We start from the raw sequence: 20,480 nt of genomic DNA, 5'->3' as shown, positions 1-20,480 counted from the left end.
CCGCTTAGCTTTTTGAATTTTAATGAACCATTACTTTTATTGGTAATGTCTGATATTGTTTGGGGTAGACGCTTAGGGTAAGAAATGAGCGTTTCAATTGCAAAAATTGCAAAGGCCGGCAACGGTCTCGCGAGCACTCTGCCATTGAGAGTGTCCATGGATGGCGGTATCACTTAACATCAGGTGAGCCTCCTGCTCGATTGCCGCCTGTTCTATAAACATCGTGCACGTTCTGCCGCCTATATCATTTGAAGTAGTCCTTGCGCACCAAACTTACCAATTTTTAAAAGATCGGAAATATACTCGTAACCTTTCTGACAGTTTGAGTGTTTATGTGCGGTGGTGTAATTTAATATCAGGTTGACAAAAAAATCAAGAATGAAAAGTTAAAAGTCGTTTTGACAGACTTGCATGTTGAGTATTAAAAATATTTGCATGAATGAACTTGATTAAATTGAATTTTTCATAAAATATTCTTAAGGTTTTATATGAAATTCTCAAGATTTATAAGCCATCTGGTTTGAAGTTTTATGAGAGTAGAATTTAATTTAGAAATCTCGGAGGCGGTTACAGACGTTTGGTCATTGATTTTAAATATTTCAATCTTAGTTATATTAATTTCATATGAAGGCATTGTTTACTAATGATGACTCTTATTATATATAATAGTTATAATATAAAGTTTTGGTATATAAATATTTTCAAATTTTGCTATAAACAAAATATTTATATTTTATAAATTTTTGAGGGTGATATATAACTTTTTCACACGCGCTTTCGCTTTTTTAATCTACAATAGTACATTATGGACCTTTTCATTTCTGTATCTGTTTCATGATCATTTTTAAATCTAATAGGCAAGTTGGTAATCAGCTTTCTGTGCCTGACGCACGCCCTCGACTTTTTGGGTCTAAGGCAAGCCGGTTGAATGTTAAATGCGCACATAGAAAGAAAGTCCATTGGTGCACAGCCGGGGCTCGAACCTACGACCTCTGGTATGAGAGTCGCACGCTGAAGCCACTAGGCCAACAAACATACTTACATACAAATCTTTCCTCTTTATTATATTAGTATAGACAAGAACAAAATACCTAGTGTGTTGATAAATTGAATATGCGTTTATATTTTATAATAATAATAATTTAATAATTATGCCTCATTTATTCCTTGAAAAAGTTACAAAATATACACACACACACAAAATACATACATACATATATATATATATGTTTCACCACATATACATATATTCTTTGTTTTTCCAAGGACCTCTTATTGAGTATAGGCCTTCTCCAATTGACTGCATCTGACTCCATCTCTCTCTGTTTTTATATTTTATACAAAAACAAAACAAAGGCGAAGGAAGGGAAGCATTCATTTATCACTTACATCGTACAGACATGTTTTATTCCCTTACGTTTGGGTAAATATTAACCAACGTTTCCAATATATCTCTGTGACTAAGGAACCCTTATCAAAATCCATCTGGATGTAACGCGTCACGTTCGCCAAACACCCTGTATAAGCGGTCTTGGCAAATAAATATTTCATACTTGGAAGAAACTCCGGACCTTTTGTTGTATTTTCAATATCTTACTTCGGTTGTTTGGATATTTTATCTATCTATATATTATATCTAATATATATAAAAATTACGTGTCACGTTGTTTGTCCGCTAAGGACTCCTAAACTACCGAACCGATATCAATCAAATTTGCACACCGTGTGTAGTTTGATCTAACTTTAAATATAGGATAGCTTACATCTAAATTTATACCCGCAATATTATTGTATTTGTAAAATATTTGTTTATTATTTGATAGTCACAAATCTAACAGATGGCGCTGTGTTGAAAGTACCAACGTTTCACATAAGCTACAATTTAATGGCATAACCACCAATAAAGCATGGTGGTCCCCATGACTGGTGTTCTCCTACCGCTTCCCTTGAATAGATTACTACTATGTAGTATAACAAAAACCTTAGCCACAGCAACGCTTGGCCGAGTCTGCTAGTTATATCTATAAAGATTGATCTACACGTAAAACAATTTTGATTTCGTATAAGGTCTGATGTAATTTAATGTTTGTTTAAATTGTCCGTACATAGAACATTACACCATAAATATAACGCGAACAATACAGAAAAATTTTAAGTATTAAAAAAATCAACCAATGATAAAGGCTCTGTTCATGAAATGTTAAATTTTGCTTTATAGTTTTTGCTTTTTCAAAAGATAAAAAAAGTAAGCTGTTTTTGGAAAAAAATCTAAATAATGTACGTTTAGAAAAGGAAAGAAAGTCAAAGAAATTTATCAAGAGTCTGAAAAAGTTTAATAATTAAATTTATAACCCAAGGGTGTAAAACTAATTCGCTCCAGTATTAATAACATTAGTACAGCTAACTCCCTAGAGTGTGGCAGTCTAATCGTTTTAGTGGCAACACTCCACTCGTTTAAGAACTTCGAATGAGACCAAGAAATTTGTACGGATTACCCGCGAAGGTCACCAAGATGGACGCTATTTTTGAAGTTATACTTCTTTAGGCGCGTTATGAAAAATTGATGAGAGTGAAATTTTACGATGCGCGCGCACGGTGCGCACGGACACAAAATTAACAGAATGAAGTTAGTGGCGCATGTTGGCACGCACGCCGCCTCTGTTCACTGTGTATTTATATTTATAATATTTATCCACATGCTTTGAGTTTCTACATTTAAAACACGTGTTTTCATTATACAAGTGCGAATTATATATGTGCTTCTGAATTATAATCAGAAGTGATTTAAATTGAATATTTAAACCAATACTAATTAATATTAGAAAATAATAATAAATATCAATATAATATTAATAAATATTTAATTTTTCAAATGTAAACTGAACTTTATTGACTATAATGACTCCTTTTCCAGTCTTTGATTATTTAATTGTAATTAATTATTTGCATGCAATCAAAACGTTTTTTAATAATGCCAAAGAAGTATAACTTCTTACGCGCGTACATAAGTACACGCCTCCTTTTTTTTTAATTTTGCTTCTTGATCTTTATGATAAAACCAAGACGAACATTGCAATCATATAAGAAAATCTAAGGTAGCGTTAGTTGCATTTTTTTGTCAAAGTGGTTGTAATTTAATTTTTTTTAATTTTTATACCTACTAGAAAAATCCTAAAAAGTTTTCATTCCGGAAAACCGAACGGTCTCTCGGGTAGTATAGCAAAATGTTCCATGTTGGTATGTACTAAAAAGGTCGGCTAAGTAAAATCACATTAAGGAGAAACGAAGTTCGCAGCTAGTATGTATATTACCGTTTGACTAATTATTCTTATTCTTTGTCTACAGTTGTTGAGAGTGGGGACGAACCAACAGTATGCACGAATCGTCGAACACTGGTTCTAGCCAACCATCAGAGTACAGCCGATGTACCAATGCTAATGTCTACATGGAACCCTCGACCTGGAGTTCTCTCAAATCTCATGTGGATCATGGACCGCGTCTTCAAATTCACCAACTTCGGCATCGTCAGCATGCTACACAAGGACTTCTTCATACAAGCGGTGAGTACATAGATCTTCTTTTAGGAATGATAGAATAACCTTTTTTTATGTAACAAACGGGCAGGAGGCTCATCTGATGTGATACCGCTGCCCATAGGCACTCAAGTGAGGGCTCGCAAGTGCGTTGCCGGCCTTTTAAGAATTGGTACGCTCTTTTCTTGAAGGACCCGAAGTTGAATTGGTTCAGAAACACATACGTGGACATAGTGTAAAAACTGGATTAAAAAACGCTCAGTTGTGGAACGACGGACGTCGAGGTGATACGGGTGGAAATTCGTATTCTGCCTCGATGTCTCATGATGAAACTCCTCCACAAAGAAGTCATTAACTGATTATGTATTTGTTAGAGAGGTTTAATTGTTTCTCTATTGTAAAAGCAAATCTTCCAAAGAAAAGTGCCAGTAAGTAGAATAAAAACAGATTTATAATTGAATGAAATATCGGATATAATTTTAATTTTATTTACTGTAAAGCCTATTGGCATCGCATATATATATTAACAACAGATTGTTGTGGTGGCGTGAACTGAAGCACTTCGTCTCTTTCTGTCTAATTATGATTTAGTAGTGAAGAAAAGAGACAGGGCAATGCTTTTGTATAGCGCTCAAAACATATTACTATACTCAGTCGGATGTTATTTGTATCCCGGAGTATTCTCGTGCTAATTAGCCTATTCCGTGCCATGAATCACCAATGCGTTCATTGTTTTATGTTGACATATTATATTTAAAATAATTCTTGATTGGATTTATTTATTTAAGCTTAATTAAGTAATCTATATATATAAAAATGAAACCCGTTTTATGTTGTCACGACATAACATGAAAACGGCTTGACTGATTTGTCTGATTCATTTTTTATAATATTCCTTGAAGTACGAGGATGGTTCTTACGGAGAGAAAAATTAAAAAAAAATTAGTGAAAAAGTCTAAAAACGACACTTTTCTATATTCCCATACAAAATATTCGTAATAATATTTAAAAGCAATTTGGACTTAAATACCATATCATAAAGTTCAAGTGTTAGTGGAGGGGGAACCCAAAAATTCTTCTTGTATAAATTCAAATGACAAGCCAAAACTCGCGCCTTTTTCCACAGACTAACAAACTCTCAATGTTACAAAATAAATAAAACGTCACTTTTAACACAACACATAATTATAACTATCTAATCTAAGAAATATAATTGTTTCTTTACATAAAAATATAATTCGGGTTCGTAGAATATCCGGTTAGTTAAAAACGTCGGTTGCCCGATTTCTTTGAATATATTTGTATATCCAAGTGGTTTTAGTATTTTTTGTGAAAACCCCTCATCCGGAAAACATCGGATCACGTTGGGGTTTTTCGGTATTTCCATTTGGTACAAAGAGATTGCGAAACAGGCTCCAACAGTATTAAGATTTACATTTTGTCACTTAATTATTAAAGATTTTAAACCGTTGCGTTGCCTCTCGCTAATCTTTTACCGAGATTACTTCGTTCGTGACAAATGCCCGGTTCGAATATTTACGAGAATTTTCAAGGCAGGTTCAATTTTGAATTTAGAATGACTTTTATTCCATCGTTAAATTGAGAATTGTAACGAAATGAGACGGATAAAAGAAAGAAAATACTTACGTATATAGAATTTATATCTAAAATTATTATTATATTTTATTATCTAATATATAAAATTCTCGTGTCACAGTTTTCGTTGCCATACGCCTCCGAAACGGCTTGACCGATTTTGATGAAATTTTTTGTGCTTATCCGGTATCTATGAGAATCGGCCAACATCTATTTTTCATCCCCCTAAATGTTAGGTGTAGTCCACCCCTAAATTTTTATTTTTATTTTGTGAACTAAATTTTTAATTTCTATTTTTTTATGATACAGCATTAAAAAATACATACAACCCCTACTTTTTTCACCCCTCTACGATCAACCCCTATTTTTTTTTAATATACATGGCAAAACGACGTTTGCCGGATCAGCTAGTTTATATATAAAATTCTCCTGTCACAATGTTCGTTCCCATACTCCTCCGAAACGGCTCAACCGATTCTTATAAAATTTTTATGAATATCATTGTGTCTGAGAATCAGCTACTATCTATTTTTCAAACCTAGGGGTGTCCACCCCAATTTTTTTTAACATTATAGACAATTTTTTTTACTTGTTTATAATACAATATACAAAACTACATACAACCCCTAATTTTCACTCCTCTACGATCAACCCCTATTTTTTATTATTGTAGAGTTATTTTTACTGAACTAAAAAAAAATCCTAGAAATTATTAGAAAACAAGGCAAAACAAACGTTTGCCGGGTCTGCTAGTATAATATATAATTTTATATATTAGAGGAAACGTTTCCTAACACGCGTTAGATAATACTACTCCCGCGGGCACATATTCTGACTAATAATGTAGTGTCACTAAAGTTAAGGCTAGTAATGAAATGGCATAACTTTTTGAGATTGCGAGGCATACAATTATGTTATATAATTTTCATGTAAAATTTTGCCAAGACGAGATTTGGCGAGAAGAATATTTTGGCGCTAACAATAAAAAAAATTGTTAAAATATTAAATAAGTGCATGCAATAGTTTGTATTACACTGTAATTCATTAATCGTAACGGTGGCTTTTAGTTTTTAATTTATTTTAGATAAGTTTGGTAATTGTATAATTTTTCAGTTTTATTTGTAATTTTGTTTTTGTTGATTTAGTTTTGTTTCTTGTACTTCACCCTTAGTATTTCTATTTTTTAGTTTTTTTCTTTACTAGCGCTGCCTGGAAGACATCGCTTGTTTGCGATAAGGCCGCCCGTTGCATTCCTAATAATATGACATAAAGTTGTTTCTATTTTAATATAACGAATTTTAAATAAATAATCTAAACACAGTATAGATTTACAGTAACGTCAATGGATGACAGAAGACAGAAGCAACATACAAAATAACATATAAATCTCAAAGTACCTGATCCATAAAAAGGGTAAGTGTGGAGTTTCTTGCCCATTCTTCTCCACACGCAACTACCTTTTGGAAGGGGCAACTAGAATTTTCTTTATATTTTATTTGACGTTCAAAAGTGCCATTTTAGGTGGTCTAATTGAAATAAATGATTTGACTTTGACATAATTATTATAACTCATTCTAATCCCTACTTATGAAGTACTTTTTAATTCCCTTTTAATACTAGGCGTATTCTGCTGGAAGAGAATCGAGTGAATACCTGAGCTTCTAGAACAATTCGTGTTTATTAAAAAACAATAGCGTGTCTGGTTAATATGTGTTAGTTCATTAAGCATTACCAATAAGTCATTCACCTCTCACCGGATGTGGCGTCACGATAAGAAAAATTGATGATTTATTAACAAAACAAACTAGCGGAAGTAATACGTTCTTCTTAAATTTTCAATTTAATTTAAGTTTTATTCCAACGCGTGAGAGTCTAGGTTTAGATGTGATTACTGGTTTTAACTGGATGTTCGGTTTATTGTGGTACAAGGCACGGAAGTTATGATTAATAGTGATGCAACTTTTTATATGAATTAAGTTCCTTCAATGCCAATTATTTCACTAGAAACTTTTAAGTCATACAAATTGGCAGCAAGGGTTCATACTATATGTTAATTGATGACCCTGTGAACATCGTATCACCTACATATATATTTGTGTCAACAATACTAAATTTTTAAAACAGACCAAAGAGTACGGACCTTACCCTACAGCTATGAAACACAGATTTCTGTTGTCAATTGTCGTTTCTAGTATTTTCATTAAATTATTATTTTGGATAATTCCCACCATATAAACCTTCCCTGAACTTCCACAAATATTGCAAGATCATAATTAGTGAGACAAACGAACAGCAATATATGTATCCTTATATATATAATTCTACTGTACGTGTGTATGTCACTGAACTCCTATTAAACGGCTGGTCCGATTTGAATTGATTTTTTATGCGTTTGGGTGGCGCCCTAGATGGTTTAGATTCACAAATCAGCCCAGCAGATGACGCTGCAGTCGGTACTTTCATACTTTGTTTACTATCCTTATCGCTTCAAATGTTTTGCAGGACAACGTCTGTTCGTCTAACAGACGATATATATATATCTTTGTCACTCTAGTCCCTAAATGTTTTGACCCATTATCATATTAATATGTAAATAAACGCGCAGTTTCTGCCCTGTATACCACAGTTTGAGTATTAAAAACATTGTATGTTCCGGTAGAGTCCGTTGCAGGTTTACTGCCTCTGCCCCTTTTATGGACAAAACTAATAAACTTCAATCGCTTACTCGGGAAGAAATACAACGTTGCATTGCGGAACTAAATTTTAAACCCAATTTCGATATCAAGCTATTGTTTACCTTAATTCATGAAGTAGTTATAAGTTCAATACAAAATATTATTATAATCTATTGGATTATGAAAAAACTGTAAAAGAGTAATTACAAACTTTCTCTTATTTTTCCACGCTTAACATGATGAATATTGCTCTAGAGCAGTGTTTCTCAACCTTTTGGGTTTTTTGAAGTTATACTTCTTTTGGCGCGTTGGGGAAAAATGATGAGAGTAAATGTTTACGATGTATGCGCACACCGTCACAAAAAACCGACAAAATTTAACGGGGAAATTAAAATAGTTTAAAGAAGTGCCGGAGAATTTGCCATTTCGCGTACCACTCCCGTGATTTGGCAGTAAATGTAAATTTAGTCATTTAATTAAAAAAAGACATATAAAGTTACATAAATAAAAATTTTGACTTGAGTAAATTATTATATATGTAAAGTATGAAACCCTTCGTATTATGGTTTGGCTAAAAATTATAAAACGTGTCCTATTTCATTAAAATGCGCGACATCTGGCACCAAGTGTCGGGCCAGGGCAAATGAGTGTAACTTCATTTTCAATTTTTGCCCGACCGTACTTTATGATTCTATTTTCCTTATTAATGAGATTTTATTTAATTGAAAATTAGCTTACCAACGACGTCATACGAGATTTGCAATAAAACTGTGATGGAAGTTACTCGGTGGACATTTTCAGCAACTCCATGTCTCTCGCCGAGTCGTTATAGAAACTTTGCTGTGGTAATGATTTGCTGTTATAACGAAATGTCAGGACAGTATAATATTTCTAAATTCATATTATTTAAAAATAAATAATAGTTAAAAAAAACTAAAAAAAACACGCTTTTAAAGCACATCAAACTAAAAAGTGAAAAATAATTCCTAATTTAGGCTGAAAATGGTAATGAACAAAAAATACTGGTATTATTGTGAAAAAGCGTGGGTTGCTCTATAGAAGAAAAATTGGCACAGAATTTGAATAAAATCTGTCCGTTTAAAGTGGGTCAAAATCGAGTCCGAAGGAGTCGGTTACATACATACATACATACATACATACATACATACATACATATATACATACATACAGGTGAAGCTAATATAAAGCGTGTAAAAATGTTTAAAATACACCTTGTTTTCTTGTTAAACAAATGTTTTAGCCTGCGCTAAGCTGTACCCTAAGTGGTCGCTCTAGGAATTCTAAGTTGCTTATTTAAAAATTCTACGCCATACATAGTTGGAGAGCTGGCACCAATTTTTGGGCAGGTATTTGAGGCAAGCTGAAAACTTGTCACATACCTCTCCTATTATATTCCAACACGGAATTGCAGACCTGGCTGGTGAGTAGCGGGGCTAAATCAACCCCTACATTTTTTTAAATATTAATTTTTTCCCCCCAAAAATATATTTGAGGCAATACACAATTTATATATGTTGCAGTGTAATACTTAATAAATACGAAAAAAAATAAGCCAGACAATTTAATCGGGGCTGTAACATTGCCAGACGCGTGCAAAAATTTTTTGCAAAAAATTATAAAAAATGTTTTTGAGGCAGCTTGAAATTTTAATGGAATGTTATTTATAACTATAAAATTAGATTCCCAAAAAGACAGATCATTTCGGTATGGCTTACTACCTGCCAGGTGATCAAACAAATAATGGATGAGTACGGGCCTGTACTACTATAGACAAGCTGTAGTGTGAGAGAGAGCGCATATCGACAGCTGTCTTCGTTCTTGCTTGCCACGTTACTATTGGCTCTAGCGAGGCCACGTGACTTACAATAACCCATGAGGTTTCTAGTTAGAATTTCGGAGTAAAAAATAAAAAAAAACGGAATTTGTACTAAATACATTTTGCATAAAAGTGATTGTATTGATTTATGGACGTTAAAGGGACATAATTTTGTGATTTCTTTTTTATCTTAAAAAATTAGTTATTTTACCAATTTTAATGCGAATTTAAACGTAATGAATTGTTTAAATATTTGATATTTCCGTAAAAATATTTATTTTTTGAAGAGAATGTAAAAAAATATTTTTCAACAATATTTGTTCCAAAAAATTTTGCACAGAATTCATACTGTTGCCCCTACATTCAAAACTAAAAATTGTTTCTCTGACATTATTCCAAGTCAAAATTTATACGGAAATGTAAAACCTTTTTCATCTTAAAATTAATAAGGGTTACGTATAAAAAAAATCAATGATTAAAATATAAAATCGCAAAACTACATTTATAAAAATATAATATTTCTTCAGTGTTACAATTATTTAAGTATAAAAAAATTAGAAATAAATTAAATTCATTTCACGTCAGATATAAATTATCATTCTTCGTCTGTGGATTCTTCATCAGAACTACTTGAATCTTCGGATTCATCTGTATCAGATTCGGCAACCTCTTCATCATCTGCGAAAAGAAATAGATATTTTTTTTTAAGTAATCACAGAAATTTGAATGCAGCAGTTATTAAAAATAAACCATTTATTCTCACCTGAAGTATGATTTTCATCATCGTTATTTTTATTTTCCTCGTGAACAACAGCATCGAATACTAATTGCGGCATACCCTCTCCGTCAAACCAGTGAAAATCTAGCGTATCCTCATTAAGTGTCCATCCGTTTCTATTAGGTGTCAAAGAACTGGGGAATCGTAAATATGCATTTCTCCAAATGCTTGTTATATATTGCGTTCTTAACAGATATTGTTTTAATTCAGATTTGCATGGAGGTAAAGTAGAGGGATCACAATTTTTTATTTTTTTTCTGAAAGGTTCATTTTCAGTGTCGGCTTTGTAAGTCACGTGGCCAATAGTAACGCGGCAATCAAGAACGAAGACAGCTGTCGAAATGCGCTCTCTCTCATACTACAGCTTGTCTATAGTAGTACAGGCCCGTACTCATCCATTATTTGTTTGATCACCTGGCAGGTAGAAAGCCCTACCAAAATGATCTGTCTTTTTGGGAATCTAATTTTATAGTTATAAATAACATTCCATTAAAATTTCAAGCTGCCTCAAAAACATTTTTTACAATTTTTTGCAAAAAATGTTTGCACGCGTCTGGCAATGTTACAGCACCGATTAAATTGTCTGGCTTATTTTTTTTCGTATTTATTAAGTATTACACTGCAACAAATATAAATTGCGTATTGCCTCGAATATATTTTTGGGGAAAAAAAAAAAATATTTTTAAAAATGTAGGGGTTGATTTAGCCCCGCTACTCACCAGCCAGGTCTGCAATTCCGTGTTGGAATATAATAGGAGAGGTATGTGACAAGTTTTCAGCTTGCCTCAAATACCTGCCCAAAAATTGGCGCCAGCTCTCGGACCAACAAGGATGAACCATTCGGTCGAATCCACACAATGTACTAAAAGCAAAAAAACAATTCTATTATCTTTCTAACGAGGGAAATACTGACGGAAACTAAATTCTGTACCTTACAGAAATGGCTCATCAGTCGTCAACATCGAAGTGTTCACCACTAAGCCACGGAGGCAATTAAGCTTAGTACATAGTATTATAATGTAATTTGGATAGATATCAAGCTACCAGCCATGACCTAACACGAAATTTTGACGCTTAAAGTGGAACAATGGTTGAGCTTGAAACGCTTGGCGAAGCGCCAGTTACGGTAGCGCTAAACCTTAGCTATATAGTACATAGAAATTACAGTGGGAAATTTTAAAAAACCGTCTTCACCGTTTACTTGACACTTCTCTCACTCCAGTGAGCTTCCGTCCTGCCCTTAGATTAACCACCCAAGGCGGCCCAAGCCGAGGTCCTAGTCTCGCAGGAGACGCCTTTGCGCTAGTCGCGGGAAAAGATCAAACCGCCAAAACAGCCCCAGCTGAGCTGTTAAGATCCTTTAGGCCAACAGCGATATTCTATTAAAAAAATGTGGTAATATTAATCTGCATTAATGACGCATGTTTGGAAAACGGAAGAGACCGTACCATACCGAGGTCGAATTGGGTTAGAGTCGCGGCCGATAGAAGGAGGATGTCATGTTGGAGGATTCCTATGCTAAAAGGCATGTATATATATATATATATATTTATATGCCATATATATATGTGTATGTGACAAAATTTTATTTATGTTTAAGTGAGTGTTGCGTATTTGTTATAAACACTTGTTTAAAATTAAATTTATACGACCTATTTTATCATATGTCCTGCGACAATATGTATGCTTACAAAAATATAACATTACAAATTTAAAAAGCCTGAAGCAAAATGAAAAAAAAAAAAAAAATCAAAATTTGAAAGACAAGGATAGAAAATACAGCACCTATTCTATCTCCGCATTTTTTTGTTCATTGTCAAGAACGATTAGGAAAAAGAAGTTGTTCCTCCAATTCTTATAGCGCCTGGCATTATTAAGAAAGCAAGGTTATGTATAATAATAATATACTTTTTAAACTTAAAAATAATGTGGTTACCTACGTTACAGCCCTTCCATACCACGGCCCATACCGAGGAAAGGAAAAGGAATGTAAGTGGTAAATAAAAATTATCTTTAAGAAAAAGAACTGTCAATGTTAAATCCGATAAAACAAATGATCATGAACTACCTTAAATATAATATCTGTGTGGGTGTGTGAGTATTTGATACATATTTTAGTGCGTAAACTTTTCTACCTTCCTGTCTTTTTTTCTAACATACCTACTTACTAGTAAAAAAAGAAGGAAATATCGCAATTATTTTATTTACTACTAAAGTATGTAAACTGTAGTAACATTAAGTGCTTGTAATGCACTGAAAGCAGTGAATGCGGAAACTAGACAATCGCAAATTTATTTTACCTTTATCTAGTCTTTTGTATTTAGGACACCATATTGTTATGAATAAAGTTTATTATCATTATATATTCACGTTAATATTTGACTAAAATATATCAAAATATCTAACTATGACACTAATTATGAGGATATTGATATTTTCCACCTCACCAAAGAACATGTGAGAAAATATTTGAAGGGGCGGGAAGACTCGAATTTTGTTTAGGTTGTATTTGGTATTATTTATTGTTTTAAATATTAAATTTCAGTTTTCTGTATATATTTTTGTCTATTGATGCGCTTATTTGTTTCATTTTTCTTATATAATATTGTTTATCTATGTAATCTGTTTTGGCTTTTTGTACTGTATTTGTTTTGTAATATTATGTATGTTAGCTGTAAGATTACTTATAATTAAATAAATAAATAAAATAAAATCCCTTAACACATAAACTTGATACAAACATTATTTTTTATTATATAAATCCCTAAAAGTTATTTACTTTCACACTTTGCAAATAAATAAACAATAAACATTATTTCAGTTATTATGAATCAGTCAATGTCAGATATACTAACTAAAGATATATTTAAAGATTGATGCAACTCAGATACGATATTAATTAATGCCGGATTAGGCAAGTTATTGGAGAAAGTATAGTGATATATAGATCTTAGTTTCCGATACGATATATGAAAAACTTAATTAAAAGTAACGTTCAATGATCGTTACTTTTAATAACTCTGGATAAGGTAGTATATGAATTCTGAGAGTATGAATCACGTATGAAAACACTAGTTTCCCCTCGCAGCCTAGCCCGCGTTCTGCTTTGGCAAGATTCATCACGTCTACAAAAATTATACAAATAAATGAAAATAATAAAAATGTGTTTATTCATTATAGTGTGTAAGATTTTGGAGCCCTTTTAAGTAAAAAATACCGGTGTCAGCTTTCCCAGCTATTCCATAACAAATAGTATATTCCATAAGAATATTTTTTTTTTAATTAAATTTTTTTACTGTTTATAACACGCGTGAGAGAATGAGTAAATGTGTGTGTGCATGTTAGTGAGTGAGTGATTGTAAGGTGTAACTAATTCAGTTCAGTCAATTTACATACCATAGTCAATGATGGTACCTTTTTCAGAATCACACATTTATACAGACAAAGACGCTGTCTTGGGATTTTGTTTTACGTAAATTGTGTATAATTTCAAACGACTGGCACAACTCTGTAATATTTAGCAATTATACTCCAATAAAATTTAAATAAGAATTTCTTTTGATCGTATTTCTATCAAATTAATGCCTCGAATGATATTAAAAAGGCACGTTGACCTATTTCCAGCAAGTAAGAGCAAATATGTATTATTTACGTACATCTAGACGTAGAAACCAGTCCGCAGTGAATTCAAAGGAAACTGAAAAAGTTTTACAAGCAGTGAGGTCCCGCTCGCTTGGAAATGTGGAGTTATTCGCGTTATATTTAGTACATAAAGTGCATACGCAAATTAATATAGATCAATTATTTTCCCTTAGATTCCAATAAAAAAAAAGTTTGAAGTGAAACTTCTTTAGGCGCATGAGGGTAAAATTTTTACAGAACGTCACGAAGATGTGCAGCGTTTTTGTCGAAAAAAGGGAGAGAGCGATAGAGACCGATTTTTCCCTTCCTCTGTCTCGGAAATCTAAAGTTTTAGATTTGTTTAAATATAAACAAGACTTAAAAATTAATTTGCCAAAGAAGTTTCACTTCTGACGTGTGTACTTTGTACGCACGCACCTTTTTTATATAATGGAAGTACGTATAATATACTTCACTGACAAATATAATGTCTTAAAGCATGTTTAAAACTTAAAACTTTACGGCTGGATATATTTCAAAAGATTTTCGTTATAAATATAGATACAGTTATGCATAAAATATAGTCTAAACATTTTTGTGTATATTCCTATTTCTTCTGGTGCCATTTTATTGGTAAAGATTGGCTTTTAACAACTTGAATTGCCGGGAAACTGGGGCTAGTCTATAAAGTTCCTGGGCGCATGTGATGCTGGTCCACTCCCATACAGTCCGCAACCATTACCTCTTCGTTTTACCAGCCTGTCTCTTGCCGTGAATTTTGCCCATCATTATAAGATGCTAAGTATCGACGATGTCGCAAAATGTGTTCGAGATATGTATGTGTATTCTTTACCACCATACAAAAATACTAATCTTTCCTCTATATAAAATTTGTGAATCTCAAAAAACTCTAATACAAATTTTATTAACATCAGTTTTTTTGGTTGTTTTTCAAACAATAATATTCATTTATTATAAGAAACAAGCAATAAATATAAAAAAATATTTTATAAAGCAATTATGAAAAATATCTTCGATAGTATCGAAGCTTTCTTACGCGAATTGGGCTATTGGGAATTTTCGCAAGTTGCAACGCTGGCACTGCGCCAAGTATTTATTGCGAGTGTATTAGTAATGAAAAATTATTAGTAGATTATGGAATCTCATTCGGATTTATACAGTATTTGTTTCTCCATATTTTTCACGATAGCAATTGCAAATGCAATTTTTTAAAGGATGCAATATTAATTTCAATAACATAGATTTGTTGCAATATTATTTCAAAAATATAGATATATGTTAAGTTTTATATCACGAATATACGTTGCCGATATAGATGATATTAAATTGATTGATATTTTAATAAAACCTTAGCTTATAATTCAGTGATACTACAACGCTTGGTCTAGCTTTACGTCGTGTAAAAAAAATGGCGATTAAATAGAGTGGCTGAGAGTTTATTGCCAGTTCTTCTCTTGATTTGAGAACTGGCAGTAAATATAAAATTAGAAGCATTAATATGTATTTCTTTACTGACGAGTCATAAGTGTACATTATGTTATCTACATGATTAAATGATTTTTTACTTTTTACTTTTCTTTAAGTACCTACTTAGCTTTCCGTGCCTGATACATGCCGTCAATTTTATGAGACTAAGGCAAGCCGGTTCCTTGGGTTTTCCTTCACCATTCGAGCGAGAATTAAATGCGCACATAAAAGTACATTGGTGCACAGTCGAAGTTCGAACCTACCTCTGTGAAGAGAGCTTAAGACACTAAGGTAACACATTTGCTTTCGATTAGTTGAAATGATAAAAATAATATTAATGCAATTAATTCTTATGACATGTTTATTTCTTTATGTATTTTAAAAAGGCACACTAACGAAACAAAAATTAGATTATAAGAAATTAAAATGTACAATTTAAAAAATTGATATATTTCTACATTTCAATTGTTATTTATTATTGGTGACGAAGCAACAGTGGCTGCAGCATCTAATATGTTCCTTCAATAAATATATAAAATAGTACAAGAAAGTATTGTTTAATTACGCTTACAATGAATCTATCTTTAGCAATAATGTAGACAAATTATAAAGCTCGATAAATAAAGGAGTAAAACAAAAGTTTAATATAATTTTAATTTCCCTTTCCAAGAATTCCCTGATCGCAAGATAATGGATTTCAATTAGGATTCTAAATTAAATTTTCACTAGGACAACTTGAATGGAAGTCCATTAGCAAACCACAAGGTTTGGGGTCATGTGAAAAGATCTTTGGGCAAAACACATTGGATTGTGGGTTCTTTATATACGACACATTTGCGACGGGGTTGGAAAGTACTGTACGATGTTTTTATTTTTTAAATAGTATTACAAATTGTAAGGAGTTTATTATGTACGTAATAATAATAGCCTTTAATTCAGATACTTTTACATTGAAAAACGTTTCTATTTCAAATTTCTTTTAAGTATCAGCTGTGTGCTATTTTGGCAAAGACCTCCAAATCCTGCAAATCTACCCATTCCTCTCTGCCATGTACCACTTGCTGTTCCACCTTCTAAGTTGTCTCCCTCTATTTCGTTTGATTCTCTTTTCTGTTCCTCTTGCCATGTGCCCAACCCATTTCCACTTTTTTTTTTTTTTGTAATATCTGTTACCTTAGTTGTTCTTCTTAAAGCTGTATTCTTTATTTTGTCTATTCTTTTCTTCCCTATTATACTAAGTTCCATCGATCTTTTATAGGTAATAAAGTGCATAAGTCAGTAATATATATTGTCATTATTTTTTGGTATTTTCTGCTGTAAATAGATCACCTAGCTATATATTAATTGTTTTGGAAATAAATACTGTAGTTATAACTATAACGGTGAGTTTTTTAATCGCTCTTGTATTTTATTACTTTATTCCTTACAATGACAGAAAATTACAATCCTGGGATTTAGGTATCGTTTTCAAGTAAATAAAAATAATACGTATACAAGTGTATATTTTTCATCAGTTTCATTGTTTGTTTGAGGCAAGTAGGTGAGATGTCTCCGCATTCCATCTTTGATCATGATGTCAATTGGATCTTCAGTTATGCGTTACCTACGATGCCACTGAGATAGTTTTGACTATTTTTTTTTTTTGTGTTCTTGTTCATCTGCAATCGGCTATCAGCCATAATCAGATATTTTCTGAGGTTAATTTTGGTTGGGTGCGATTCCATTGAAAGGCACCGTATGTGTTGGTAGAAACTGGATTTTTATTTTAGGTCAGTTTCTCTGGTCTAGGTCTAGTATTTGCCATCTTTTTAGGCGAGTTACATCATCTCCTGGGGTTAACAGATTCTTAGCCAGTTCATTTGTATGTTTGGTTAACCTTTCCCTGTATCTACCTACTACTGTTTTTGCGGATTACTTCCTTTACGGTTGGCATCTCCAGATATTCGTGTATTTCCTTGTTTAAATAGAAACAGCAAATAGTTCTCAGTTTTGACTATTTAATGTTACATTTCTATATTACTTACCTCGTAAAATAAATGTCGATTCGTATCGAGATATCGTATCCCATAGTGTTGTTATCAGTCATTGATTCTAAGGAATATAAATGAAGGGAGGGAAGCTAAAAGCTAACTAGGTAAAAGCGATAAAAGCCTCAGTTATGTATATTATGGTCAAATGATGGTCTCAGGTCAGCATCTTGATACCAATTTACTCCGCCATATTAGGACGTGTTTATAGTTTGTAGACTGTGCTTACGTGGTTTGGTAATAGAAGCTTTCAAAATACACAAGTATGAAATAACAGTATTTCTTATTTCTTTTTAATAGCTTTGTATTTTTTAGATAATTAAATGTTTTATATGTTGTATATATATAAATATGTATATGTATGAGAGTGTGTTGTGTTTATCCCTGAAGTACGACTTCGACAGTTCGATCCCCGGCTGTGCACTAATGGACTGTCTTTCTATGTGCGCATTTAACATTCGCTCTAACGGTGAAGGAAAACATCGTGAGGAAACCGGCTTGCCTTAAACCCAAAAAGTCGACGGCGTGTGTCAGGCACTGGAGGCTGAACACCTACTTGCCTATTAGATTAAGAAATGATCATGAAACAGATACAGAAATCTTAGGTCGAGACCTAAAAAGGTTGTAGCGCCACTCATTTTTTTGTATATATAAATATATGAGCCTGGCTTAAGCGTGCTATCCTCATCCCTGAAGCTATGCGTTCGTATCACGTCTCTTCACCAAAGGATTTTCTTCCTATTTGCGCAATTAACACCTTCTCCTACAGTGAAGGCAAACATCTATGACTTGTCAGACACAGAAGGCTGATCACCTGCTTGTCTATAAAAATAATAGAAGAAACGATTGCAATCTGAGGCCAATACCCATATAGGGTTGGAACAGTGGTGGAGAATCCCCCCATGGGCGTCCACTATAGGGACATTCAGCTTTTGGTGGTGGACAGGCTGCCCTTCGTATTGTTAGGGGTAACTCTGCGCTCAAAAACTTTTAAAGAGCGTACCAATTCCTAAAAGGCCTGTCATTGAGAGTGTCCATCACGTATGTACTATAACACATATATTCTGTCAATTCATTTGGTATTTCAAATTTAGAACACATTTTAATGTAATCACGAAATCAAACGTATTGTTAACAAAAGAGAATAACATTATAATTTATTGTGATCCTAAATTTACATTATACTTCACCACAAAGAGTAATTATTCTCACACAAGAACAAATATACTTATTCGGGTTTCCGGTTTGCATTATGAAAATCAACAGACCCACAAAAGCCACTAATCAGACTTCAAAAAGTTCTCAAAACAAATTCAACACGAATTTCGGCAGGTTTATGATTTAGTCGTACGATATTTCTGTTTATTTAAAACACGATATAATCTACTATTACTTTAAAGGCTTGGTTTTTGTTAATGTAACAGAGACACTCACATTTCCAGCGATTTACAAGTGCGTTGCCGGCCTTTAGTTTTTCCGTCTGCCACCTCACCACCCTGCCCACCGATTTATTTCTGAACCAGGTCGACTTAGGGTTCTTCAAGAAGAGCGTACCAATTTTTAATAGACCAGCAACGCACTTGCGGGCATTCGGGCAACGTAAATGGGTGGCGGGGCGGTATCGCATTAAAAGTAAATAACAATTAAAATATATATTATTTCACTAACATGAAAATTCCTATGTTATAAATACTACACACATCCTTTTTTAAAAAAAAATGATTACATTACTTCTTCTGAGAGAAAATTCAGTAAAATTTTTAGTATTTAAAGTGCTTATAAAATTAGTTTGTTTGTCCACCGTTACTTATGTTTTTAGTATTTTATTTTTGTTGGTCAATGGTTTACGATATCGTGTAAATCTTCGTCCGACTGCTTGCACCGCAAAAACGGAATCCGGCTTAGCTACAATTTTCCATAGCACACTTAATCACGCAGCTCACCTAATTTCCACTCGAGATTACTCTTTGTGAATCTGATGGAATATTCCGAATTCGGCATTTCCCGGCTCTCCTATTACAGCCGAAATGAAGTTCGTGATGCCAATCAGTAAGTGCTTTATACCATATTCATCAGTTTCAGGCGAAAATGTCCTTCACGTAGTGATATTACAACAGCAAGATACACAATTTTGTAGGTATACGATACGTCTGATTGAAATGGCTATCAAATACAAACCTTTAAGATTGCACTAGTTCTTGCTTCAGAAGTTATGTTTACACAAAATTATTACAGTATTACCTTTAAAAATGTTCTCAGTCCAGAGAGCTAGGCATGCTTGAAAATGTATTGAATGTTCACAACAAACGAGGCAAACAGTTTTTGGAGAAGCACTCGTTTGCGAATGGATACCTTTTTGAAGTGAAAACTTCTTTAGCATTGGTGTGATTTGAAAGTAGATAAAACCAAAAAGCGACGGTAAAAAGAGACAGACACATAAATTCATAAGATTTAACGTGCGATAAAATGAGATAGGAAGCATATAAACTTTAATTTGTGTGTATTTGATCATTTTCTGAGTTGAAAAAAAATTGATGTGCAAGAAAATTAAATAAGAGATTAATTTAATTCAATTATAGAATTAGATGAAATTTATCAATTTTATTTACATATATTAATATTAAAAACTTATTTAATTATTGTAGTTTTAATCGAAATTAATAATTTATGTAAAACTTAAAAATTAAAATTACATTCGCCTCATCTCAGTTTTTTTAAATCGGAACACAAAATTAAAACAAATACATCTTATAAGAATGAATAACATTTAAATAATCAATTACGTCCATATATTATATGTGGACACGATCAGAAATCATGTATTACGATTTTACACAAAATAAATTAATGACTAATTAAGTACCTATATATTACAACTGTTGTTGTACATAGTCATCCATATACATACTCTATATTAAATAACAT

The 20,480-nt window shown here is 32.7% G+C and overlaps 1 protein-coding gene and 1 long non-coding RNA gene across 2 annotated transcripts in view; one reads left to right on the top strand and one right to left on the bottom strand.

Annotated features, from left to right (window-relative positions):
* Positions 1 to 20,480, top strand: part of LOC125060505 (acyl-CoA:lysophosphatidylglycerol acyltransferase 1) — a 264,621-nt gene that overhangs the window by 147,622 nt on the left and 96,519 nt on the right. The window contains exon 4 of the mRNA XM_047665469.1: positions 3,346 to 3,560. Coding sequence (XP_047521425.1) covers positions 3,346 to 3,560 — 215 coding nt within the window. The remainder of the gene's footprint in view (positions 1 to 3,345; positions 3,561 to 20,480) is intronic.
* LOC125060508 lies at positions 10,139 to 11,226 on the bottom strand. The gene is made up of 2 exons (XR_007118871.1): positions 11,139 to 11,226; positions 10,139 to 10,553 (listed from the first exon to the last, which is right to left on the bottom strand). It is a non-coding gene; the product is annotated as an uncharacterized LOC125060508 (long non-coding RNA).

Source organism: Pieris napi, chromosome 21, assembly GCF_905475465.1.
Source record: "Pieris napi chromosome 21, ilPieNapi1.2, whole genome shotgun sequence".
NCBI lineage: Eukaryota > Metazoa > Arthropoda > Insecta > Lepidoptera > Pieridae > Pieris > Pieris napi.
Note: the sequence above shows the minus strand (reverse complement) of the source record. Positions and strands in the feature narration are given on the sequence as shown.